General features: G+C 40.0%; 1 protein-coding gene across 4 annotated transcripts; it reads left to right on the top strand.

Annotated features, from left to right (window-relative positions):
* zfyve28 (zinc finger, FYVE domain containing 28) lies at positions 1 to 27719 on the top strand. 4 transcript variants are annotated; one of them, XM_055053349.1, is made up of 16 exons: positions 1 to 350; positions 13381 to 13521; positions 14671 to 14808; positions 14909 to 15111; positions 16139 to 16228; positions 16312 to 16401; positions 16480 to 16581; positions 17843 to 18456; positions 18968 to 19781; positions 20566 to 20661; positions 21411 to 21574; positions 21656 to 21772; positions 22486 to 22590; positions 22698 to 22801; positions 23783 to 23920; positions 24157 to 27719. In XM_055053349.1, the coding sequence occupies exons 1-15, from the start codon at positions 126 to 128 to the stop codon at positions 23912 to 23914; spliced, it is 3135 nt and encodes a 1044-aa protein (XP_054909324.1). In that variant the 5' UTR covers positions 1 to 125; the 3' UTR covers positions 23915 to 23920; positions 24157 to 27719. The 4 variants fall into 4 exon arrangements, with proteins under 4 accessions (XP_054909324.1, XP_054909325.1, XP_054909323.1 ...); XM_055053350.1 differs by having other exon boundaries at positions 22489 to 22590; positions 23783 to 27719; XM_055053348.1 differs by having other exon boundaries at positions 23783 to 27719.
* Positions 27720 to 27777: the final 58 nt, after the last annotated feature.

Raw genomic sequence — 27777 nt, 5'->3', positions numbered from 1 at the left:
GTGACCGTCATGAAGTAACGTTAACGGGGGACAGAGCGGAGCGGATCCGTCAGTCGGTTAGTGTCCAGGGGAAGGAGGCAGGCTGAGCGTCGGGATAGAGGAAAAATGGGAATAACTCCCCGTAGATGCGCTTCGTTCCGGTCCATATCCACGGTGTAGACTCGGAGAACCGACCGTACACCGTGTCTGGTTCTCCGGCTGACAGCGGATCCACCGCAGCTAGCTGGGTTAGCAGCCCGCCGTCACCTACCGGGCGGGCAGGCGGGCGGGCGGCAGAGGAGAGCCGAGGAGGGGCTGTGACAAAGGAAGGAGCCATGAACCGCTTCAGAAAGTGGCTCTATAAACCCAAGGTGAGTTTCTGCGGACCGTCAGGCCGCCTCAGCCTTGCCCCGACCCGGTTCTGATGCGGTTCATCCCGATGGACTCTGCTGCAGACCGGCTAACATTAGCTGTGATCCTGATGTTTGACAAGCTGCTGTCCCTTTGTTGGTGTTGTTGTTGTTTTTATTGTTGTTGTTGGGATGTTTTTGTGACATTGTTGGAGCCTGACAGCTTTCAGCAGCTGACTGTCACTTTAATTAGATTATCTTTTAATAATTTATCAGTTTGACTTTAATTAACATGTAACTATCAAACATTAATATCAACTGAAACCTAAGAACAACTGAGTTATGTGAACTGTTTCTCTGAAATTGTTACTACCAGAAGCACATTAGCTCTTATAAATATTTGCATTGATTTGAACTTACCTTTTTATGTAACTAATAAACTCTTCAGGCTATAAAGACAAAAATATGCAGCAAAACTCAACAAATTAAAGATATTGTCATCCAGTAAATTTCAGTAAAACGTTTAGTTAAAGCTCAAAATGTATAATTTTCATTTGTTTTTTCTCATTCATTACTTTTTTTCTGTATTCTGTATATTATCTGCAACTTTTGGATGCAACACACCTGAATTAAAGGAACGGTTAATGATCTGGCCTTTGCTAAACTTCCTGATTGAATCCTTTGAATTGAGTTATTGGAGCAGGGATTCACCCAAAAGATGCATATTTTATATATCTGGAACTGATAATTTCTCAATCACTTGTAATAAGTTTATAAAACCAATAATTGAGCATCCAGAAATTAGGGATGCATTGATGGTACATTCATAACTTAAAAAAACCCCTTCAGCCTAGTTAATAGGCCTGTCATGATAAATTATGCTGGACAATAAATTATCCAAATAAGTTATCACCATAAACGATAATATTTTTGTTTTGATGTTGTTTTCAAGTGTTGATAATGGCATAGTAATCCAAGAACAGACTCTTAAAGATTGATAAACTTTAAATTCGAATGAACATTTGACCCTGGAACTGGAAAACATTTTAAATATCCAAAATAAACAATACAACAGAAATAGCAAATAAAAAGGATATTAAATTGTTTATAAACAAAATTGTCCTTCAAAAAATTGACTAGTTGAGACCAAAGTATCAGACTGAAGACTTTTATCCTCCAGTTTTTGATCAAAAGAGAGGAAAGAGAAATCATGCAAATGGAAATTATTGAGTTTGTTTTAATTTATCACATGTTCAACTGATTTGTTTCTTATTGTTGCATACTTATACATCAACACCTTTTAAATGTGAACTTTTTAGTTGAATTAGCATGACTCAAAAACCCACCATGACTCAAAAACCCACCTGACACAGCAGAGGAAGTGTTAAAGGCTTGGTCGTCTCGTCAGGCGAACAGTTCAGTGATACTCCGACTGCAGCAGGGAAGCTTGGCTGAACGTGTGGACGTCTGTCCAGGGCACAAATTCTTGTTAAATGTTTTGTTATCTTCAGGCCGTGTGGAATTTCGACCCACAGTCAGAGCATGCCAAGAGCTGAAAGCAGCATAACAGTTTTAATACCGACACAGGTTTAAATCAGAACTTAAAAAAGTTTTTCACTCTGATCATGAACATCAATTAGACAATCAAGCTGATATTAAATAAGCATTGCATCAGTTATGTCATGCAGGCTCAGATAAAAAAGCTCTGATTACATATTATCCACCTGCTCTTGACCACACACCTGCGTCAGTTCGTTTCTACTGCTAAGTCATGTTTTCTTTAGCGGTCAGCAGTGTTAACCTGCGTAATAACTCCTGGGAGGTTACATCAGCCTCCCTCCTTTCTGCCGAACGACAATCACGCATCTATCTGTGGGAGTGAAAAAACCAAAAAGTTGGGAGAGAGGAGTGCCGAGCAATCTGCACCCATCCCGTCATATTCTCCTTTTTTAAAAATGTTTTATTATTGAAGGCTGAGGTTTAGTCGCTGCGATTCAACATTAAGCAGTTTATCTCTGAACTATGTACTCCTGGAGATAGAAAAGTGCTGAATCAGCACGCGCCGTTGAGAGAAGCAGGGATATTGATATTTCCAGAGCGGCTCTGTTCCACCCTGGATAAGTCCTGCGGTGAAAGGCTTTTTTTGTTTTGAACCCCTCTTGCTACATAATCCCGGCTCAGACTGTAGGGAGAGCAGCATGCAGGAAGTTACGTTTCCTCCTATTATTATCACACAATTTATTCCTATTTAAGTATTAAAGACGTTTTAAAAACGTGTTATTGAGACTATTATAAGCAGATTACCAGAGCTGGAACAGGCTGGGCGTGAAAAAGGAGGCGGTGTTTGAGTTTTTAACATCAGGCGGAGTGGCGTTCCAGAGGCGCTGGTTCCCATGGTGACCACATTGTAAACAGGAAGTGCTCCTTGAATTCAGAACCTGCAACCTTTGCAACTTAAAGAGACATTTTTACCATCAGTGGAGCCAAATAAAACGCTTTTTTTTGTAGAGCCGCAAAATTAAGTTTTTTAATTTTAGATAAATATCTACTACAGAGCATTTGTTTTTAGTATTAGAAAACCACAATTTTATTTCCATTTTTTAGGAGTTTGAATTGAAGAAAAAGATACAATTTAGCAAAAAGTCAAGCCCTAATGATGAGAAAATCAGATCTAAAGCCATACGGCTGAAACAATTAATCATATCTTGATTAATTGATCACTAAAGTAGACAATAGCTAATTTAGCAGTCACTAAAAACTCTTGAGATACGACATTTAATTTCCGTCTGATAGACGTAAAGTATTTCTTAATTGAATTGAATGGCACCATTTTTCATTTTTAACAGAAAAAACTGTAATCCTGAAAATATACAATTTAATTCAAATTGTGATTAATAGTTTCAGCCGTAATTGATTATGTTGTTTTCAAAAACAACTGAAAAAAATCAAGAAATCACTTAAAAGGATCAGTTTCTCTGATTTTACTCTTTATAGGTAAATGTTTGAGTAAAATAAACATTATTTTATTCTTGAACTACTGACAGCATGTCTCTGAAATTCAAAGCAGAAATTTAGTATTTATTTGCAGAAAATGATAAATGGTCAATATAATAAAAGGATGCAGTGCTTTCAGACCGCAAGTAATGCAAAGAAAATAAGTTCATATTCATTTAGAAACAACAAGACTAATGTTTTAACTGAGAAAGAGTTCAGGAATCAATACTTGGTGGAATAACCAGGAGGTTTTCAATGGGGTTCATTGCAGTGGCTCTTAATATTTTACAGTCCTTTATATTCTGCTGCTTAGAGGATTGAGAAAAGAAATGGCAGCAGTGTTACTGATAATTCGATAACTTTTAGATGAATTGTTTTCACCCTGAAACATCATTTAATGTGAAAACAGTTTCCAGGTGCAGCTCTGATTAACTTTGTAGGAAGTTTGATGAGTTCTTGCCTTGATTGTTGGATAATTGCAATACTTACTTGAATAAGTCCTTCTCTGGTGGTTCTGGTTTCTGGAGGCGATGGGGGAGAGTGAGCGTTGTGGCTTCATATTTAGGACAGTTTCTGCAGATCTTTGTGAAGCGTCCCATTCTGCTTACCCACTGGCCGTGTGGTAATTGATTTGGTGTCGGCTACAGTGATTTACAGAGCTGATCCCAGCACAGACTGAGGTGGGTCTGGCGATTGAAAAACCGTTTTAAATTTACCGCAGGACCTTCAGTTCTGCTGTCCGAGGCCTGCGAGGGTGGCATCAGAAGGAAACCAAGACGAATTAGAAGAAGAGTTAACGGGATTCGTATGGCTGCTTGAAAACCTTAAAAATGCTTCAATTTCAATTTGATGTTTGTATCAACAGCTTGATATTCTAACTACACAGTTTTATAATAAAGTGAAATCTTAATGGATTGAAAGCCTAAATTTGGAAAACATTATTGAAACCAGATATTTTCACACACTTTCTCTTACTGTTTGAAGTTAAATCAGAATAAACTTTTGTTAATTTATTTCAGATACAATTACCAAAATTATTTATATCTGCTGAATGCCAGAAAACTTCTTTTTAGAGATTTTCTTCCTGCTGTCTTTGTGTTAGAGGTATTTTTTGCCATAATTTGAGAGCGACACATTTTCAGTTTGAAAGCAGGATTTCATGTCTTTTGTTCTCAAAACTTGTATTGCTTGTACGCCAAACTTCTCTCTTTCAAATGTTCGCTGTGCTTTCTCAAGCTTTTCTCCTTGCGCTCAAAACCTATCCCTGCTCGGATCAAATCTTTGTTCCCAAACCTCTCTGCTAGCGTGAGAATCATTTTCTGCTCGCGCTTAGAACAGAAAAGTACCGTCGCCTGGCAATCTCTCAGCCAATAGAATGAAAGTGTTCTACTGGGTGCGTTCGTTTCCTTGTAGCGGGTGAGCCTATGTGGCTACTATTGAGTATAGCAACCTGCGCCCCCCGCTGATTGTAGGCAAAATGTGTTATGGTAGAAAAAAGCATTTAATTTTAGAAGGAAGGCCATTTACCTCAACACAATTTATTTTTGAATGTTTCAATATGATGAATAGTTATTTATAATAACCTGATTTATTTTTTGAAATTGTGGGCTTTTTATTTTCTGTTAAATCAGTGTTTTGTTCTCAGACAAGTCAGGTGATTAGGGAACATTTGAAACTGTTCAAAACAAAGTTTTATTTTATTTTAGTTTACATTGTCCCTGCTGTAGTATGAATAAAACTACCGCAAAAAATTACTAATAACAGTAACAAATATCATATGATAGTGAATTGAAACTGTATTTTTTTAGTTTATTTGTATTTGGTGCTGGGAAAATGTGACAACTGACCTTGAAAATTGCTTTAATTTCACTGTAGTAATGTACAAACTCTGAGTTAAGGTGCAATATCCTGACCTTTGCTCTCTTGTTCTTCACCTTGTTTCCACTGATAGTAATTGCTGCGTTCTTTGATCAGAGGTGCTTCAAGCCTCCCCTGTTGGGTATCTGATGATGATAAAGCATTAATCCAAGGTGTCCTTTGTCTGAGAAGCAGCCAGGATATAAAAACTGTCTCTGCACTTATTTTGGGCCAGAAAGAACAAGTGTTGTTTTCCAAAAAGTAGAATATATTTTTGGCATGCAAGAGACACATATTTATCAAAAAATTACATAATCCCAAGATAAATAGTGTGTGGCCCATTAAAATGCTATTTTTAAAAATAAGTTTTGCTGTTATTTTACTAAACTCTTCCCAAAAAGCCCTGATTTTGTGTCATAGTGTCACGCATTGCACACACACACACACACACACACGCACACACACACACACACACACACGCACACGCACACACACACACACACACACACACACACACACACACACACACATCTTCCTGTCAGAAGATTGGAAATAAAATGTAATCTTTCTTTAAATAAAACAAAATAGCAAATTGAAAGTTCTTTAGTTCTTTTGTTTTGCAATAAAAATATATACATCAGATTGTAAGTAAACAAACTCAAAAGACACTTTAACTTTTAGACAACTTGTTTCGAAAAAGTGTGGATCCTTCTGAAGCATTAAGGACCAATCACACTAACTTGTCTGCAACCGTCCTGTACGGAAAGCAGTCACACACACATTTCAGTGCTCATCTTGGCCGTCAGTGTGTCTGAGTTTGGACAGCCTGGACGTTGCCCACTCTGCCACGTCCAGGACAGAAATAGCTCCGTTATGAATCATTCAGATCCTTAACTGGGTTTTAATTCAATCACTTCCTTCAGTTTAGTCACACTTTATCGTCTTTTTGTCCATGCATTGAGTGATTATATAAAAGGTGTCAAGCCGTTTTACTTTTTGTTTTTTTTAGATTGAAATTGTGGTTTCCCTGCGCTGTCAGCATCAATTCTGGATTGTATAACCAGATTACGTCTTGCATAAGAACGTCCTTGTGGTTGTTGGAAAGGGGGGTTGTCCCGCAACCGCCAGGAGGTCCCGGACTTCTACCCGTCTAAATCCTCTGCGGACCCTTGTTTTACCCCTCCCTGCCGTACGAAGAGACGGCCACATGCTTGGGTCGCTGCTCTGGTCCAAACAGCAGATTAGGTCAGCTGTCAGAGATGAGACGGCGAGCGCACAGATTATGCTATCAGTCCAGATGGGGAGAGCATGCTCACAATATTCAGTCAATGAGTTAAATCAAGTCTCCAGTCTCTGCTTTCATTTCCAGATTAGTTTAGTGTATTTAAAAAAATGCAAGTTTGCAACAAATCTCCTCTAATGATACTTTCCCGACAAACAGTCCAGGTCCAAGATTAGAGTGTTTTCACAGCTGATAGTCCAGATTCAACTTTAGACAACTTGGGATTCAACTGGGGATTGAAATTGCAACATTTGTTAAATTTTCAGCTGGTGCGGTTCTCTTTCGCACTGCACTCAGTCAAACAAACCAAACCATTTGAAAAACCTCTTCCCCGCCTCACCTGTGGTGGCGCTGCGTCAAAAACCACCAAAGAAAACAACACAAAAACCTCAGAAGAATAAACTGAGCGCAACTTCCTTCTTCATGAGATAAAACAAAAATGAAGACGCATCAGATTTTAACGGTTGTTTCTCTTTTGTAGAAGACTATTTCTCCGGCTAGCGCCAGAGTCGTGCTTTGTTTTGGCTATATTTACTCAGAATGCTCTGCACTGTAGTACGTTTCCTGCTTTTGGAGCAGTCTCCAGTCCACTTGGTGTTCATATGCGTTTGAACGACACCAGAATTCACTTTCACCAAACCGAGAGCCTGATTTGTAGGTGAACCAGAGCTCTCTACTGTAGTTTAAGAAGGACATTTATCAAGCTACATTTTGTGTAGAGGAAAGTTGCCCTCGTTGTCTTCTTTGGAGGTTTTCAGGTCATTTCCTTCAGTGGTTCTTGGTTTAGCGCCACAACAGGCAAGGAGGGGAACAAGTCTTTCAAATGGTTTGGATCGTTTGACACAGTGCAGTTTGAAAGCGAGCCGCACCATCTGAAAATGTGACAAACGTTGCAACTCTGTACCCCAATCTAAAACACAGATAGTTTAGTTTCCTGGCTTCATAACTAAATACAGAGGCTCTCAGCCAGGAGTACTTTCTTCAAAAAGAAATAGAAGACCAACTGTATCCTACTTGGAAAACAGAAAACAAATTTAATGGTTGCGTTCCTGGTCAAAGAGGTTGCAACCTTCCATAGAAGCACATTCAGATAATGGATTTAGGATATCTACATTGAAAGGTTTTGCACAGACTTTCCGGTTGAAGAATCACCAACAATAGCTCTGCAGTAGGAGGAAAAGCCCTGATGGAGGCTGAACTTGAAAGGAGTGACTCAACACAACTGCTTCAGCAAACGCCTGCATTCTCAGAGTTTAAAGTTCTCACAAACTGAATATAAACAATGAAGGAAACTGTGTCTTATGCTTTAAAAAAAAAACAAAAAAAAAACTCCGAACCGGCTGAACCTGGCGTTTTGTTCTTAGCCGGACAGCCAGAGATAACTGGTTTCCCTACACAACATTTGACTCTGATCTCTGGAAAGAAGCCAGAAAGCAGCAAATTGAGCCTGGAATAGAGTATGGAGGACAAAGCCAAGGTTTCTCATAAGTCCCTTAAGTAGGCTCAGTATGCATGTGGCGCTGCAGCGGACGCTCAGGAGGCATTAGCCTGACAGCCGTCATCGTCTGTGCAGTCTGAATGGAAATGAAGCCTCGAATCAGCGGCGCGGGTGAAGAGCTGGTCGATATGATGAAAACCTCGATCGTACAGCAGAGAGAGGCTCCTGCTCTCTTGATTTGAAACAAAAAAAGGTGCAAAATGTTTCACTGAGTCATTGTGAGTTTCTGTTATTGAGGGGGCTCAACTGTAATTGCCACTTTGGGTGAACTTGTGGGCTCTTAGCCTTCTGAAATGAAGGGTTTGTGACCACAGAGGAGGGAGATTCAGAAAGAGGTCACCCTGGACGACTGACAGGGGACTGGTACGCCACAGCAGACACGAGCCGAATCTGCTGAATCATTTCACCTCTTATGTGAGGTGAAGCTATCATTGGTGGGGATGATGACGCACCCAGGATTTAGGAAACTTTTATACGATCATCAGAGGGAATCTTTTGGAAGTCACAACCATGTATTTTTGCGCATCTCTTCCAGAAACTATTTGTAAAATGTCAGCAGCTTTACCTTCAAATTGTTATTAAACTTGGAGAGCTTCCATGGAATAATGTGACCATGAAACTGAACATCTGAGTCGGGACTATGCTATTACTACTTTTAAAGGGAATCTTATGCAAAATTTGTATTGTGTGCACATTTTTATACTTCCATTTTGGTCTCTGCTATTTTTAAAAATAGCTGAAGTTCTTTAAAAAAACACCCAGCCGTTTATAGGTCAGTAAAATGTTTTTTCCAGTCAAAATGTGCCATTTTACACCACAATCTAGTAACCATGTTGACTTCAGTTGTAAGAATGCTGAATATATCAAATATGACTGAAAATAAATTTTATTTATTTAGCAACTTTTGTACTTGTGTTGCACTGAGAAGTTGCTCCTATATTGAGCTCAGCACCAAATGTTTGCTAAATGCTGCTGGCTAGTCTGAAGGAGCCAATGAGAGAGGTGGAAGTTTGGAAGCTTGGAAACTGCAGCTCTGAGGAGGAGAAGGCGGGGCGGTTGTATAATTGTACTTTTGTTGCAGTAATTTTCACATGCGAATGTAAATGTTGAGCTGGGGGTGTGGCCAGCAAGAGCTTATTTGGATTTAAAGTGACAAGACGCCTTAAAACAGCTCATCCTGAAAGGAACTCAAAATCAGTACACTACATTTTTGCTATCTAAAAATCATCTTGTGGAGAAAAAAAAAAGTAATGAACATGTTTTGCATAGCTTGAACAGGTTAGGAGAGGTTGGATTTCCTTAGTATGCTTCAAGAAAGCATAATAAGTCACTTTCAGAGGCCTGGAAATCCAGCTCACATACTAAGCGGTTTCTGTTTTATATTTGCTGCTCTCTCTGCCAAACTAATCAAAATTGCCTGCAAATAAAGCTGTTTATGGAGCCCACACAGTTTAGACTAAGACAACTTTCTTTATAATGCTCTACTTTTAGACAAGTCGTTTTTTTATTATCGGCTTGATGTCGAGACTGGCCGTGGATTTAAAAGGCCGTTTTATCATTTATTTGGTGCAGATGCTCCTGTCGCGATGAGGGAGCTCCACCTCAGCGTTTGTCTGTTTCTTCTTCGCTCCGGCTTAAACTAGGCCAAGTTTGAACAGCTGGTGCAACAGGCTGCAGGTCGATCACATGGGCCGTAGATGTGGGGGTGAAAAACATATTTCCTTTCAAATCCACGGCGGACAAACATCCAACGTAGATTAAACATGCAGCTTTACAGCAGATCTTTCTCCAAGAACATTGCCCGTCTTTGACTCCCCCACCATGATTCAATGCTGCAGGAATGTTTCCTCTTGCGCGAAGAGTACGGCAGGAGGAGACGACAGGATAACGACTGTCTCTAACTCCTCTTCCTCGTTCAGTGTCCGCCTTTATGCTTCCAACATGCCATCAGTCTGTGGGCTGTTTCTGGGCTGGAAGGAAGGTTCTTCACTGTCTCCCACTCCTCTTTCCTGTTTAGTCATCATGGCAATTATTCTGTACCACACACTCACTACATTGTTGTAGAGATGTCCTGTCAAATCAGCCTCTTCTTAAATGAGTCACTGAGTTTAATGGTTTGGGTTTAGATGTAAAAATGTGGTTGCATGATGTGGTTAGTTTGGTTTCTCCAATTAGCCATTTCCACTCATTCAATCACAAAAACACAAGGGATTTATTGTAAATGTTCAAGATGGTTTCCACCAGTGGTGGACGCAGCCAACTGGTTCATTCACACCAGTCTTGTTTCGTCCACTTGAATCTAATAATGGTTTACTTACCTAGAAGATCTGGTTTGTTTGGGGAAGTGTGAATGCCTAATTGAACCAAAAAAGCAAAATCTGGTCCGCCTACAAAACTCTGTCTCGGTTCGATCAAAGTGAACTTTGGCACTGTTTGAATACATATGTGGATGCAAGAGGACCTCAGACTGCTTCAAAAGCAGTATTGATATAGCCCAGGGCATTCTGGGTAAAAACAAACAAACTTCACAGTCTAGCGTTTGCAGGAGAAATGGCTCATGGTCTTTTACCGTCCTCCAACCTCTAAAATCTGACACCATACCATTTTTGCTGATATTTTGTGAAAAATGAAGTTATTGTCATGTCTTTTTAGAGATTTTCTTGTTGTTTCTTTCAGTCGTTGTTGGTGCAGCGCCTCCACAGGCGAGAAGGGGAACAGGTTCCTCAAACGGTTTGGTTCACTTGTCAGTGCACTGATTTCCTTAGTATCAGCACCAGATAAAAATATAACCAATGTTGCAATTTTGGTCCCTCAAAAAAACTGATTTCTAGGACAAACTTCACAATTATCTGGTCAATGGAAAAGCAGCGACTGATTCACTCTCACACACCTTCTCTGCTTCCATTGTGTCTTTCTAACCACGGCTCCCAACATTCACCCATGAACAGAACGTAATGCTGTTTTAATGATTTGCTCTGTGTGATTGAGGTTTGCTGGTAAAACGATGCCAGTTTGAGTGCTGAGCTGGGAAATAAGCTGAGCTTCTTTTTTTTTTTTTACGGCAAGCCGTGCCTGGAATGAAACCCACTGAGGGTCTTTGAACAGGAAAAGAAATTGGGTTCTGTAACATCTCTGATCTGCCTGTGTGAGTCGCCTTTAGACGTGCTAATTATTTTTCAATTCAGTGTGCAAACAATTAAATAGGGGAAAAAAATACAAGATTCGGTATGTCATCTTTAAGTAACAACCTTTTTGAAGGTTGCGTGATCATCATTGTTTCCTCCTCACAATGTGGCAGCTGTTGGTCGAATCTCCATGTTTTCTCCTTTCTGTTTGTTTCATTATTGATGAGAGGAAGGGTGGGAAGTGCAGCGTATATCATATTCACTGAGAAAAGCAAGCGTCAGTGTAGGGGTGTCACGCTACAGGAAACACTGCAAACTTCAGGGAAAAAGACTCGAGAGGTTTCAGGAAAACACCAGCATGCTCGAGGAAAACCGCCCAAAAGAGTAATGATTGTGAGTGAGATGAGCCAGTTTACTGGTGCAGCTCTCCAGTGTTCAGCGTGCAGCACAGTCAGGCTGTCCTTTAAAGGTCCCAGGTCATTGCTATGACTCTGTGGTTCACCTTTTGGCGTCTTTGTCCCATTTTAAGCGACATCAGACTCTTTCAAGGTCGCCTTGAGGTATTTTCAGTTTTTAGTAGAGCTGGTTGGATCGATTAATGGTTTATTAGATTGAAATTAGTTCCAGTTGAAATAAATTCAATCTAAATTAAATTGGTGTTATAATGTTGACATTAAAAGGTATTTTGATGTTGTCTTTCACAACATTAAGATCTTCTTTTAATGTTGCATTTTGGCCACTATCCAGTAGAGGGCCCCGCCCATCGTTCTTAAACGGAGTCAAACCGTTGATACAGAATTAGAGATGCCGGCGCCAAACCGCCACAGAAAAGTAGCAGTCGTGACAGAATCCAGTTTGGTATGCAAAATGTACTTTATGTGTTTCAATTCTGAAAAATAAACACTCGAAAAGCTCCTTAAGTTTCACACGAACATCGTTCATTCAGCTGAGGTGCGACGTGACGGAGATAAGTCCTCTCTTCGGACCAGACATCCATACTCTTCTGGGAGGTGTTCATAGTGTATTAACTCTAATTAACTCCTCTTGTTAGGATTGATGTAATATTTCCTCCTAAATCCTCTTGCATACTTGTTGGAAAAGGATTTCTTGCTCATAAATCTTCAGATGTTCCCCAGCAGCCCGTTGTTATGCCCTATGCAGTGGCCCACTTACCTGATTATATGTAGGTCTCCACAGATCAGCCACTCTTTATTTTAAACTGCAGTACCTGCATGTTTAAAGGCTGACTGTTTGTCCAACTTTTCTTTACCTGTTCTTTTTATTTATTTGTTTTTTTTACAAAACAGAAGTTAAGAAATCCATTTTCTCCATGTATCTGGTGTTGAAGTTTTCATTGTTTTCAGAGTTGTTAACATATATAGATGCCACATTAAAACGGTGAAAGTAATGCTGATCTACACTATGTTACCATTGTTTAGCTGCTTCTCCACAGTACCATCTCATTCTAACCAGTTAATGGAGGTACATCCAACTGGAATCTCACTGTTTGGGCGTGAATGTGGTAACGTGGCCCAGCAGTCCGATGTTTTCTGTGTGTCGGTGCATCCTCTGCAATTCTTAAATTCATTAGATGACACCTGTTATGCAAAATTTACATTTTGAAAGTTTTTATGCTTCCATTTGGGACTCAACTGCTTCTAAAATCAGCCCAAATGCTTAAAAAAACCCTCTAAGCTGTTTTTTTGGTGTCTTGAAAACAAGGGGTTTCAAAAACCTTCCAAATGTTAAGTCACATTTCGTTACCTAGCAACTACAGCCGAGCACAGTCCCGTTACCTAGCAACCTCAGCAGAGCTCCGGCACATTTGCTCAGCTGGTATTTTATGCGCTGTACAATGGCTGCTAGAAAAGAAAATAGTGTTTTGTTGTTGACTTACCACCCAGAAATCACTTCCTGGATTCTTGTTGGTTGTGCAGGAGGCTCTGCTTCTGCTTTTCAAAGTTGTGCGAGTGTAAACGTTGACTTGGTGGTGCGGCCATCAGCAAATTATTTGGATTTATCGTGACAAGAGGCCCTAAAACAGATATTCTAGGACAAGCTCAAAATAGGCAGAACTGAGCAGACTGAAATCTCGCCATCTAAAACTTATTTTGTGCAAAAAATGTGATGAACAGGTTTTGTCGAGTCTATAGAGCAATTCTAACCTGTTAAAAGAAGCAAAAGCATAATAGGTCACCTTTAAACAGGAAAAGATTTATCTGATTTATGAGTTTGAAACCAGAATTTAGTGTTGTGTTGCAAACGATTGTTCTGCTCGTGTTTCCCTCTGAACAGAGGACGGACCCGCAGCTCCTGGCCCAGTTCTACTACGCTGACGAAGAGCTCAACCAGGTGGCCACTGAGCTGGACAGCCTGGATGGCAGGAAGGACCCTCAGAGATGCACGCTGCTGGTCAACCAGTTCCGGTCCTGCCAGGTCAGTGCAAACCACCAATGGAGTCCAATCTTCCTCTGGCTTCCAGCACGAGGCATAAAAATAGGCTTTAAGTGGAGCAAAGCTGGCGTGGAGATAAATTGACCCCCAGCTTGTTTCATTCGGAGCCATATTTTTTCCATTCACATAATCACCTGCTGAGAGCTTGGTTCCAGCGATGAGAACAGTCGGTGCGCTTCTTATTCATCCCGGGATGCAGGCTGGGTGATATGAGTGATTTACTGAAAGCCGATTGGCTGAATTCCTGTATGAAGCACTTCCACTGATGAGATGAGTTGGATCCGTCTGCGAGCGTCGGCCGTCTCTCATCTCGGACTCTGCGTCAGTGGCTGCAGAAGAAGAAAGCTTTTTATAGCTAATGATTTCATAGACACAGATTTTATACAATGTTTAGACAAAGAGATCCGAACCGAATTTCAGCATCATTTGGAGGAGTTTTCAGATTTGAATCATGGTAAACTCTTGACCTGCTTGTGCTGTGAGGGAGGTTTTCCTCGAGGCTTGTTGTGCCTTCTACCAGCAGCAGCAGCAGGGCTCACGGGGAAAACGCTTAATAAGGTCATCACCTGATCCCCGACTGTTCGGTTTCCTTCACTCTGCTGAGCTGTCGCCTTGTGCAGCGTCAGTCAGTTTAATGTTTTATTTGATTAGTGAGCAGCCAGATTAAATCAGCAGTTCATGCATTCTAGCCAAGCTGCAGTTGGTGAAATATTACAAGTATTAAGTTCAGAAAGGAGCTTTTTATTCTGTATTTTTCTGGTTTCAACTACAGAGCAAATGGAGAACGCTGATTCATAAAAAACTCTTTTTGTAACTTTTCAATGAGATGTGTTTCCAAAATAAACAGCTGAATTATAATCACAATCAACAAAGGACCGTATGAAGCTAGATTAAGCTACAAAATGCATCAAATTATCATCACTCATTTAAAAAAAACAACCAGGTTCTGGATAAATTGGAGATAAATATTTATTTACCTTCAGTCAAATTAATTTCACGTAATTAGTGAAGGTATTTATTTTATAATGTCTTACTTATAGACATAATTTAAGAATATATTCTTTAATATCTAATAGACCTAGTTTCAATCACAAAACACTCTTCAAAATGTGTTTCCTTGTTTTTCTGCAGGACAACGTGTTGAACATCATCAGCCAGATCATGGATGAATGTATCCCCAACGACCGCGCCAACAGAGACTTCTGCGTCAAGTTCCCCGAGGAGATTCGCCATGACAACTTGGCGGGACAGCTGTGGTTCGGAGCGGAGGTAGGCAATTCCCTCTTGCTTCAGTCGGGATGAAAACGACCTGCAGAAATCCAGTGGTGGAGCTGAAATTCATCATGACTGTAAACTGGTTCCTGTCCAGTGTCTGGCTGCAGGCTCCATCATCATGAACAGGGAGATAGAGAGCATCGCCATGAGACCCCTGGCGAAAGACCTGACGCGCAGCCTGGAGGAGGTGCGCAGCATCACCAGAGACCAGGCCCTGCGAGACCTCAACTTCTACACAGACCGCATGAAGGACGCTTTACGACATTTCGACAGCCTTTTCGCTGAGTTTGAGCTCAGGTGAACAAGTGATCATAAATATTGCATTATTGGACCTAAATTAGACGTAACATTATGACTATTTACTGATTTAATCCGTCAGCGATGGGCGATATTTACCTAGTTTTATCACAGAACTACTATGATAACGATTAAAGTGAATATATTCTGTTTTTTAAGTAACTATATGACTGACACATAAATCACAGCCCCACAAATACAAACACTGCTCTTGAAAAACATTCCAATTTGTCATGTGTTTCTTTCGGACTCCAGTCAGTCACATAAAGGAGTGCGGTTTGTATTAGGGGTTGGACAATAAATCAATTATATATCGCAGTGGACACATGGTCAATATCAGTAAATAAAACATCTGGTAGAATATTCAATGATTTCATTGAACTGCGATCCAGAATCCCACAGCATTCTGGAAAATGTAGGCAGAGGAAACCCTTTAGCTTCTCAGCTAGCTAAACTAGGTTGGTGGAATCAACTGACTCACTCATTCTTTGGTAACCGAGCAAATGTAATTGTGCAAATTTGAAATTTAGAAATAAATTTGCTTAAAGGAAACACGGTAATTGCGAAAAAAACCTTGTTTTTCATTAAAATGCTTAAGGTGGTTTTTCAGCCATATTGAAATTATGGCTGGAAAACCATCGGTAACTGTGGTTTACCCATTGCAGTTCCAAGTTTACCCATTACAACTGCAGTGGGTAAACTGTATTTTCCGTCACACTACTACTGGCAAAAACGATGAAGAAGAACACAGGAAGTGGTAGGAATATGATGGAGCTGCTTGATTTTTAATCATTGGTTCATGCAAACATGAATAAGTTTGCATAAACAAACTTATTCACGTGTGATTTTTAATTGTGTTTCTTATTTAATGGAAATACCATAATTAATCAAATTGTACTTTTTTCCACATTAGTGGAATATTGACAAAACAGCAACTGTGTATCACCCTTTACTACTTTAAATGTTTCCATCAGAACTAAAGAAAGTTTTGAACATTTTTAGCCTAACGCTTCTTCTTCTGTTTCAGCTACGTGTCAGCCATGGTGCCTGTGAAAAGTCCCAAAGAATATGACGTGCAGCAGGAGGTGATTGTCCTCTTCTGCGAAACTGTTGAACGGTGAGTTTGCAGCAGAAAAAAAAAGCATCCTCCAATAATCTCTCGATTAGGTCAGAATCTGATTGTGTTTCCGTCCCCCTCAGGGCGCTCCGGCTGGGCTACCTCACCCAGGACATGATCGATGACTACGAACCTGCTCTGATGTTTACCATTCCCAGACTGGCCATTGTTTGGTAAGCGTTCCCGTTTTCCCGTCGATGTTTTCCTCTCCGTTCCACCTTCGTCTCACAGAACGTTGCTCTTGCTTTCAGTGGGCTGGTCGTTTATCCTGAGGGACCACTTAACCTCGACCGGAAATCTGAGGACATGTCAGAGCTCTTCAGGCCTTTTCGCACTTTATTGAAGAAAATCAGGTAAATCCATGAAATCTGAGTACACTTGAAACAAGAGAAAAATAACTTTCCGCAAGAAATATAACCTTGTTTTCAGTAAATAGTCACTTAATATTGAAGAAAAATAACTTGTTTTACTGGCTGATTGTTTCACTTATAACAAGACATTTTTCCCATGTTATAAGTGAAATAATCTGCAATTGAACTGATTCTTTTTCACCAATATTAAGAAATTATTAACCTAAACAAGCTCCTATTTCTTGCTGAAAAGTTACTTGTAAGTTTATCTTTCTGATTTCAAGTGAATTAAGATAACTGGACAAAAATACTTGATAAGGATTTTGTGTTTTTGCAGCGTTGGTAGGCGCAGACCATGTTCTACAAACATCAGGATTGTATAGCAGAATAAGGATTATTTGTAGTCATTATCAATATGTTTGCGTGGATATGCAAAACATATGTCGATCATTAGAAAGTACAAAGTACAGGGAGGAAGATAAAACTGCCATGTGATTTACTAAACCGTAGCCAGATTTATAGACGTGGTTTTGCGTGTGTGTTTGAAAAGTAGGTGCCAGCTGAAAGATTTCTGTGGTAAATGTGGCGAGCAGGAGGAATAGATACAATGACAGAAGTTGTTTGTCAAATACTTCGAACATTTAAAGCTGCAGTACATGGCTTTGACAAAATATGTTTTCCTCATATTTAATCAAACTGTCTCCATGTGGTGACAGGATGATGAGAGGTAGATAATTTGTGAAAAAATCTAACTCTTTAGCGGCTGTGCTGGCTAGCATAAGCATTGGGAGTGCACAGATTTATTTGTGCCATTTCCTTAATTTTGGGAGATCTGAGATCGACCAACACGTGAAGCTGATTATTTCTACCTTGTCTAAAAATCACCCGCTGTCCTCTTCTGCTCTCCCAGTAGAGAGGTTTGGTGGACAGACTGGCCCATCAGCTCAAGTCTGCATGTTTGAAGTTAGCAAAAGTCACCCCACTTTTTGCCAACTCAGCGACTTTCTTCCTTTATTTGGCAACGTTTCAAACAAAAGAATTGGTATCTGCCCCAATCAGAATTGGCAGATCAGGATTTGTAAAGATCGGTAATAAGCATCCAAATGATCTGGGTGGCATTCGAAAAAATCCGATCTGTTTTGTTCAGATTGTCATGAAAACATCAGAATCATTAACGATTGTTGTTCAGACACAATAATCGTATTTGGGTCACTTCAGGCTGCAGTGAGAACGCTGCCTAAGTTTGTTGTGGTTCCTCCTGCAGAGATCTCCTGAAGACTCTGACTGAGGAGGAGCTGCTGACTCTGGAAAAGAACCTGTGCATCTCCCAGGACGGGGAGTTGGCCTCAAACGGCATCCCGGTTCTGGTCCAGGAGAACCCGACTTCCCGCAGCCTCACCAACGACGCCCCCAACGGGCAGGGCGGCGGGGAAGAGGACCCGCTCCCCGTGTTCGTCTCCCCTGACCAGGATGAGGAGATGGCGGAGGTGGAGAGCGGCTGGGAGGAGGTGGAAACCCAAAGCGGCGAGGAGGAGCCGGAGCAGGGCCTGCTGTGCGAGGAGGCGGAGGAGGCGGAGCTGGCCTGCTCCATGCAGTACGACGAGGAGGAGCTGGAGCAGCTCAACATGATGGTGTACAGGGTGGGGGACGAAATGTCCACGCTGCTGTCCCCGCCCAGCCAGGGCCAGTCCCCGGCCCGCCGGCCCAGCAGGGGGGAGCCCCCGGGCTCCAGCGGGGCCTCCAGCACGCAGGCGTCGCCACGCAGGTTGGCGGCGAACCGAATCAGAACCGGCATCTACGTGGAGGAGGAGGATCGGGTTTTCTTCATGGAGGATGTCGACGCAGCAGGAGACGGCAGCTGCATCGTGTCTCCTGAAGGTACGGCTGGAAAATTAGATCCACCAGAATCAATTCCAGTCAATTATTTTCTCTAGAAAATATTTTCAGACCTTCTGTGAGTTGAACGACTGAGTTTTAGAATTTGTGTTAATCACAAAAATACTGCCTTAATTTTACCAGAAGAAAATCCTGAAATGACAAAAAAAATTAATATCAATGAATAATTAATTTATATTTTTTGGTTTTAATTATCTGGAATTCAACCAGATTGGTGGTGGACTTATCGAGTTTTCACTCCCGCCTTTATTTTTTATTTTTAAGCCGTAATTCGGCAAAACCTAAAACTGCTGCTGCGGCAGTTCCCCAGCAGGTTGTTGCTAGTTAACCAAGACTGGTTGAGTCGATTCCACTAACTTTGCTTAGCTAAACCGAAGAGGTCGAGTTAAGTCTTTCCTCTGCCTACATCCCCCAGAATGCTGTGCGGTTCTAGCTCAGAGTTCAGTGAATATTCTATCAGTTGTATAACATCGATCATTGATTTATTGTCCAGCCCTGCCTAAAGGATCGACGCCTCCGCTGCAGCAGAAACCCGGACCCGGTTCTGGTATCAACGGATGGAGCTCTGCGACAACGTCGGAGCAGCCCTGTCCCGCGGCAAAGCGCCCCCTCTGCTCCCACGCCCCCGGCAATGAGCCGCTGCCTTACAGCAACGGCTGGGACAGGGGGTCAGAGGGCACTGCGTCAGAAACGGCGGAGGTCATCGCCCACCGCATGGGCGGGATGAAGCTGTCGGCCACCGTCATCTTCAACCCGCGCTCACCCAGCCTGACGGAGCTGGCCGTGGACAAGCTGCTGCTGACCCGACCGGCTGCATCCGAGATCGAGCCCTGCGGCCCCCTAGTGGCCACCCACTGTCTGCTGAACTCCTGCGTGTGCTGCGGGAGCTGCGAGGACGCTCACGAAGACGGCGGCGTCGCCTCAGATACCGCCGGCTTGGAGCTGGGCCTGGCTTTGGGTCTGGACAAACACTGCAAGAGGCCGGCGTCCAGCGCCGTCATCCAGTCCGCCGCCTGCCAGCTGCCGCCGCGCGCCCACCAGCGGTTCGCTAAGGGCGAGCTCGCCCAGCACACTCCCACGACCGCCCGCCGCCCTGGGGATCCGCCGGCGGAGGGCTCAGATTCGCTGCTCTGTGACAAGTGCCTGGTGGCTCCAGGACGGGGCTCCAGAGGAGGCCAGGGAGCGTCAACGTTCAGTCAGCCGTTCAGGAGGCAGCAAGCCGGCGAAGCCCGCCAGCGAGAGAACAACCCGGACAACGACAGGATAGACAATAAGGAGCCCAGGGAGGACATTAGGAGATGCTCCAGGTTTGTTTCAGTAGGATCATTCAACTTCTCTCACTACACAACACAAAATTTGACCAAGTGTTTTTTGTTTAGCTTCAACAATTTATCAAACTTTTGGCTATGAAAATGTAATTTTTTGAAAATCTGTGTTTTTGTTGCACTTCACCGATGCGTTCCGATGCCCGAGAAACGCATCGGATATAGATCGGATATAGATCGGATATACATCGGATATACATCGGATACTACTGGACATCGGTTGTCCAGGCTGCTGTAGATCCAGAGTGATATCAGTAGACCTGAACGATGTGGCTGAAAAACTTAACATAAGTGTTTCACATCAGTCTATATCAATCTTATCTTTTTGTTTCAAATATCAAAAATATGGCTAAGCTTTCCAGTTTTATCCACAGTTTTCACTTCAAGCTGTTCCATTTTGTTTTTAAGCAGTTATGAGGCACAGAGGGGAAACCTGAAACTGCTGCTGCGTACGTTACTTAACAGGTTGTTGCTAGGTAACCAAACAGTGAGCTAGTTAGTTGTTATTACTTTTTTGTCCAGCCCTACTTGTTATTTGTCAAATAATCTGCTAGTAGAAGAACATTTTTACAAATTAATATGAAGGAATTGTTGACTTTAAACAAGCTTCTATGTCTTGCTGAAAAGTTACTTGCAAGTTAATTTTTTCAAGTAAATGAAGATTTTTGCACTAGAATGTAGACCAAAAAAAACTTGATCAGATTTTGTGTTTTTGCAGTGCAGTCGTATCCTTCTTTATTTCTGTTTGTTTTTTGGTTGTTTTTAGTTTTCAGAAGTCGCCCCTCAGCTCTGTGTCAGGTAGTGATTGCGACAGTGTGTCGGTCACCACATGTAGTCTGTCGAGCAGTGCTTACACTCCAAGGTAATGACTTCCTGTGCCCGCCAAATCAATGTACCTACTGCTCAGATTCAATGCTTCTATCGATTACTTTAGTTAGCGATTATGCTGACAATTAGTTGGATAATAAATCGCCACAATCTGCAGATTTTTATATGCACATGAACAATTCAATTTAAATAAGAAAATAAACGTGTTATTACCAAAATGGAACAACACAGCATTCCTTTAGTGCTCAATTATTTGTAGATTGATTGAGTCATTGTTGTTTTAACTGATTCATAAATTATTAACAAAAGTTACTCCTTAAATAGGATTTTTAAAATTTATTTACAGAATTTGAACTGAGTGACGTTTGAACTTTGCCACTGAAGGAGTTGTGGGTAGAACATATTTACAGACAAAGTTTTTGATTTTTATTTTAAATGTTTATTAAATATTAATATTTTTACATTTCTTTGTTTTAATTACTTCCCTGAATGTTTTTTTCTGTTAGCAAATTGCTTTTTTTTTAACTGTGAATACTCCAGTTAGTGATTAACCAATTACTAAATTAGTTGAAGATTATTTCAATACTTGATTAATCACCATTAATCTGATTAATCATAATTTATTGATTAATTGTTTCAGCCCAAATCAGTTTCAGTCGCCTATTGAAGCTTTAAATGTCAGAGTTCAGTATCGTTGGGGATTTGGATGCAATAACAGCAGCGTTTATGCAGAATCGGATCATTCTCCAGATTAAAAAAGTTAATTTTGTATTTCTTGTTCAGCCCCGTCAGCAGCCTGACTCCGAGCTCAGGGACTTCGGAGGACCTGGACCAGCAGGAGATCAGGCTGGCCCTGCAGGACGCCAGGGTGGCAGCGAGGAGCAAGATCCGCTCCCGGTTCCACAGCAGCAGCGACCTCATCCACCGTCTCTTCGTTTGCATATCAGGTGAAGTTCCTCCCTCTCTGAGCTGCAGCGGCACGCGCCTCCGGCTCGTACATAACGCATCAATGTTTCTGTGTGATGCAGGCGTCGCCGATCAGCTGCAGACCAACTACGCCAGCGACCTGCGAAGCATCCTGAAGACTCTCTTTGAAGTAATGGCGACGAAGTGCGAGCAAGGAGACAACGATAAGCAAAAAAAAGGTGAGGAATGGATTTAATATTTTACATTCAATGGTATGGAGGAAAATGTGTTTGTATACTAAAGATGGGGAAAAGGAAACTTTGGAAAAGTGCTTGATATTTAAATGGCACAATTTTGTACTAGAGTTCCACCTAACCTCTGATTAAATCTAAATTTGGAAAATGTTATTTGCAGTTGAAACCAGATATTTTCATACACCTAATAACAATAGATATTTTTTCTCGCTGTCTGAAGTTAAATCAGACCAAACATTTCTTGTTTTAGGTTGGTTAGAATTACAAAAATTATTTCTATTTGCTAAATGCCAGAAAACTTTGTGAGAACAACTTTTAGAGATTGTTTTGGTTAATTTTGGATTAATTGTTTTTTATCCTTTTGCCCAAAGGAGTACATTGGTCTAGCTTCTTGTGCAAATATCTTCATACACTTTAAAAACAAAACTGACTTACAAGTAAATTTTTAGCAAAATTTTGGCATTTGGTCTTGTTATTAGTGAAATAATCTAGAACTAGAACTTATTTTTTTATTAAGGAATAGTTAACTTCAAACAAGCTCATATATCTTGCTGAAAAGATACTTGTAACTTATTTAGTACTATTTGCACTGAAACTGGACCGAAAATACTGAGTGAGATTTTGTGTTTTTGCAGTGTAGGCCTTCTCAATCATGAACTAAGTGCAACCGTTTAAAATGTGTCCCCTGTGATGCCCAGTAGGCCCCGTTCTGCGCAGTGCGGTGCTGGAGGATTGTGCTCTCTGTCAGGAAACTATTTCTTCATCTGAACTGGCAGCCAAAGCCCGGGAGGGACAGTTCGAAGGTCAGCGGATCCACAAACTATAAGCGTCACCGTCAGCGCGCTCCTCTTCGTCTTCCTCTCAGCTGGTGGCATTTCTGCTGCACGTTTTCTCTTCCTTTTCCCTGCAGATCCTCCAGACTGGGTCCCCGACGACGCCTGCAACTCCTGCATCGCCTGCAAGGCTCCCTTCACCGTCATTCGCAGGAAGCATCACTGTAGGAGCTGTGGGAAGGTTAGGACTTCCTGTTAGCTCCCAAGCTAACGTGTAGCTTAGTGTTCCCGAGCAGTGAACCAAATACCAGGGTGTCCCTTTCCAAACCCAAAATATTTGAAGAAATTTTGACTCTTAAAATGTTTTTTTTCTCACTTTTATTCACTATTCAATAACTATTACATTTATTTAGCATAAATGCTGCCTTGTGCATTCTGATTTTTGTAGGGGGGGGTTGCACAAAAAAGTTATTTTCACTTATATTTTTAAAATATAAGCGAAAATTCCTTGAAAAGGTTAGTATAGGTCTATGGTATATACAAACATATTTATTACTTGTTTTGTACAAAACTATTCTTACATAATGAGAGTCCTATTTTCAGAATTAGCTGCTTTTGGAGGTCTGTCACTTAAGCTTCTTCAGGCCACGCCCCCAACTCAACTGACACATGAAAATGGCTGCAATCAAATGAGCAATTACCCAACCATACATCTTTGAAAATCACAAGCGGAGCCTCCTGCACAACCAAGAAGAATGGAGCAGGTGTTTTCTGGATGACAAGTCGACAACAAAACGCTTTTCCAGCAGCCATTGGAAAATAGCTTTACGTTGAAAAAACCTGATTTTGAAAAATGTTTCTTTTGCCTAATTTTACTATCTTGTAATGATTTGTATTTCACTGTACAGTATTGTCTGGTGGTGAAACCAGCTGACCAAACATTCTGGAGCTCAGCTTGGGTTGCTAGGTAACAAATTCTGGAGGTTTCTGAAACGGCTAATTTTCCAGATACTAAAATCAGATTAAAAACAGATAGATTTTTTTTGTTTTTGTTCTTATGTAATGATTCAGATATAGATTGACTTTCTGGTAATAAAAAACATGTTAAAATATGCATTACATTAATTTTTTTTCTCACCTTCCCTCTGGCTTTCTGGCGCCCTCCTGTGGCCACCACTGTGAAAAACACCGGCTTAACATTTTGCTCTCTCTCTCTCCTCAGATCTTCTGCTCCCGCTGCTCGTCCCACTCGGCTCCGCTGCCGCGGTACGGCCAGGTGAAGCCCGTCCGGGTCTGCACCCACTGCTACATGTTTCATGTCACGCCTTTCTACAGCGACAAGCCCGCCGTCTGATCCCAGGTCAGAACCAGAAAGCACACCGTCTGCTCCAAGAGCATAATATGCAACGGACAGATTCACTCCACAGTGCTCCAGAGAAACCTTAAAGGTCATGATTGTAGTTACTGACCTCAGTAGCTGGACCTCAGCCCAGAACCTCGGGTCTGATTGTAGGAACGCTGAGGCGTCAGCAGAACTGAACGTCCAGTCGCTCTGCAGTCTGCTTCACAGAATCACAACACTTTTCCCTTCTGCAGGTGTGAATAATGAAGCTTCCTGTTTACTTCTGTGAGCTTCCCATCTTTGTCCCGGTGCTGGCGCTCCAACAGAACTCAGATCAGTAAAGCTGGGCGATACGGCTGAAAAGTTTTACCTCAGATCTGGTTTCCAATTTTTTTCTTTTCTAAAAAATAAACTAATATTTTTATTTCAATCTGATAGGCTGTATGACAGAGTACCAGAGCCAGGCTGCAAAATGTTCTTTAATTATGAGAATAATATAATGTTGGCAGAATAATTTCACCAAAAGAACATCTTAAAATTACAGGAAAATAGATTTTAATGAGAACATATTTTATTTATGAGGATCTGACATGAGCAGATCAGTTTGTTGTTCTAAATAGAAACATTCATTTCAAAGTCCTCCTATTGACAATATTTAATACTGACATGTTAAAAAAATTTATTTTCATATTTAAAACCGATACTAAAGTATAATTTCACAAGATGCTCAACATTTAAATTTCTGATCCTTTTTCTGTCAGAGTTTTCATTAAATTACAACTTCATCCTCCTAAAGTTACATCTTTATTCTGGTAACATTATGACCTTAATTTTAAATGAAATTGTAGCCTGGCCCTAATATTTCATTGTAGAGTTAAATTGAATTCAAAATCCAAATAAATAAAAGCTTTTCAGACAAGATGGCCGCCCTGGCCGCGCTCACGTCTGAGCTAAAGAATCCCAGAAACGCATCGGTAAAAAAAAATCCAGATTTCCAAAATAAAATATCTTCCAAAGGCAAAAGTCCAATGTATCGATCAAATCGATTTATCGCCCAGCCTTTCGGGTCGGATCAGACGAATGTAAGTCAAACCACCATGTAAATAATGATTCTGTCTGCAAGCAACGGAGCCACTAAACAAACTCAGCAGGCTGAAACTGAAACACAGGTATCTTTTGATATGAGCTTTGTGAGAGTTTAGTTTTTTCTAACGTGATGAATGTCTAACTGTGTTTGGGAGACGAGGTCTGGATCGAAACTTTGCATCGAGTTTTTCTGCACTGAGAAAAAAACATAAAGTCTTACCAAGTATTTTGGACTAATTTCTAATTCAAACATTTTACTATATTTGAAGTGAGACAAAAGTAACTTAAAAGTAACTTTTCAGCTAAATATAAGAGCTTGTTTTAAGTCAATAATTCCTAAATATTGATGAAAATTAAAAGATCCAGTGGCAGATTGTTTCACTTAAAACATGGGGAAATGTTTTGCTATGATTTAAATAATCTGCCAGATTAAATAATCTGCTAGAACTTTTTCATTAAGAGTAAGAAAAACAAACTGATGTCTTATTTTACGTGCACTAAGATATTTGCGATCACGGCCTTTAAAATGGACAGAAAAACTGAGGAGTACATTTCCAAGAAACAAGTAGAAATTTTGAGATTAATTTCAGAATTATTTTAGAAAAAAGAACTTGCAAATCTCGGTTGAAAAGTTGAAAATGTAAAAAATAAAGATACTTAAAATTTTTTAGATTAATTTGAGACACCTTTTAGAAAAAAAAACCTAGTAATTTTCTTAAATGAAAAGGATCAAATTTTCATCTAAGAAAATTTCATAGAAAAAAATTTTTTTTCTTTCTATGAAAAACTGAAATTTCTGAGATAGAAAAATCAGAAATTTTGAGATTAATTTCAGTAATCTTTCTAAAAAAAAACTTGCATATTTCTCAGTTGAAAAGTTGAAAATGTTCTAGAAAATTAAATGAAATTCTGAAATTAATCTCAGAAATTTTCTACAAAAAAACTGAAATTTTATTTTGAAACATTTTCTATGAAAAACTGAAATTTCTGAGTTTGAAAAGTTGAAATTGGCTTTCAAAAGTCAGAAATTTGGGAGATTAATTTCAAAAATTAATCTCCAAAATTAATTGTAATATTATGGCCAGGCTTTTCTGAATTTGTCATGGAAATATACTGCACCTCCTCTTTTCATTTTTATTTTTTGTAGAACGTTGACCCTGACATGCAGTCCGATATCTACAGTAGTAAATAGACCAGAAATACTCAGTAGGATTTTGTTTTTTTGCAGTGCATCCCTTCACTGCGGTCAACCTTTGACCTTTTGGAGCTCAAACTCTCAGGTGCAGCCTTGCAGGAATACAGGGCTGCCCATCTTTCTTCTCTTCCTTATCGCTTTATTGGTGCAATATTGTTGATTGCGACGCTTCTGCACACAATGAGACAGACCTCTGATATTTTGATTGCAGACATTTTTCTTTCAGAAACACTTGTGTTCAAAATAACAGCAAAATAAAAACTAATTCTGGTATAAAATATACTAATAATTTACTGTGAAATGTAGCAGAGCAAAATAAACCAACAGTAACACACAGAGCTGATTATTCTGAATGTTAGCAGCCAGTTGAAATAGTTTTAATAAAAGTTAATTTCAGGAAGAAATATGAACAAAAAATAAAATGAAATTATTCACTGATTGAAATCTTTGAGCAGTTTTCAGTTTATACCAGGGGTTTGTTACATGCACCAAAACCATTTATTGAAAATGCCAATGTATAAAATAAAATAAAGTAGACATATTATTATTATAGATCCAAACATTTAAAATAATTTTTCACATTTGCTTTATTAAACAAACTGCGTCCAGTTTTCAGATTTTTTTGGGCTTGATTAAATAAATTATCATTGTTTATAAAAGCAAGATTTGAGTAACTTTCTTTCTATAATAAAATAAGTAAATTCTGATTTGAATTCATCAAAGTCAACTTTTCAGTAAAAGTAAAAGTGGTTCTACACATTAGAGAAATTTGGTCCTAAAAATATAAATTATTTGTGTTTTACTCAACATTTTCCATAAAAAAAAAATTAAGTCACCAATAATTAAAAAACGATTAAAAATAAAAAGTTTAAAGAATACATGTGTGTCTTTCTCTAACAGCAGTTGGGGTCCCACAAAAAAGTAGCTCCAGGCCGGAAATGGCCCCTGAGCCGCACTTTGAACACCCTTGGCTTATCTACATGAAATTTTTGTCAATTTCTGTTAAACATTGATACATTTTTCTTCATTTTTGATGCATAATAGAGCAGTAATTGAAATGAATTTTCCTCTATGGAAATTTTAAACACACTGCTGTTATTTTGGACACATTTCTGTTTTGGTAACAATAAAAATTATATTTCTCGGAGTAAAGATGCTGATTTGAGCCTTCGATTAACGCTAAGGAGAAGTTTTTGATTTGTTCGTTCTGCTCTGACCTGAAGCAGCTTCTCAGGCTTTAAATGTTCAGAATCACCCGGCGACCTTCATTGCATCTAGAAACACACTAATTTTTTCTTTCATAAAGAATGCATATAACATGGAACTGTAATTACTATGATGTAAAGAAAAAAAAGGAATCATGCAGTAGTGAAAAGTGGGATATTCTGTTATTTTTATTATTATTTCAGAGCTTTGTCTTATTTTGTAAAACTCTTAATTCGTTTCCATAAGAGCTGTGTAAAATATTCAACAGATAAATAATGTTATATAGTTTTAAATGGGATGTATATTGAAATAAATAACTTTTCTGTTTGATCGTGTCTTAATTCCTCATTTGATCCCGCTGAAGGTGAGACATGTGGATAAATTGTAA

The sequence above is a fragment of the Poeciliopsis prolifica genome, unplaced genomic scaffold (assembly GCF_027474105.1).
Source record: "Poeciliopsis prolifica strain line A6 unplaced genomic scaffold, Auburn_PproV2 SCAFFOLD037, whole genome shotgun sequence".
Classification (NCBI taxonomy): Eukaryota; Metazoa; Chordata; class Actinopteri; order Cyprinodontiformes; family Poeciliidae; genus Poeciliopsis; species Poeciliopsis prolifica.
This window is presented reverse-complemented; position numbering and strand designations above follow the sequence as displayed.

Coding starts and splice junctions, on each gene's coding strand:
- zfyve28 (XM_055053349.1), top strand. CDS start 126: ATGCGCTTCGTTCCGGTCCATATCCACGGTGTAGACTCGGAGAACCGA. Junction 19,782..20,565: donor GACATTAGGAGATGCTCCAG/GTTTGTTTCAGT, acceptor GGTTGTTTTTAG/TTTTCAGAAGTCGCCCCTCA. Junction 20,662..21,410: donor AGCAGTGCTTACACTCCAAG/GTAATGACTTCC, acceptor TTTCTTGTTCAG/CCCCGTCAGCAGCCTGACTC.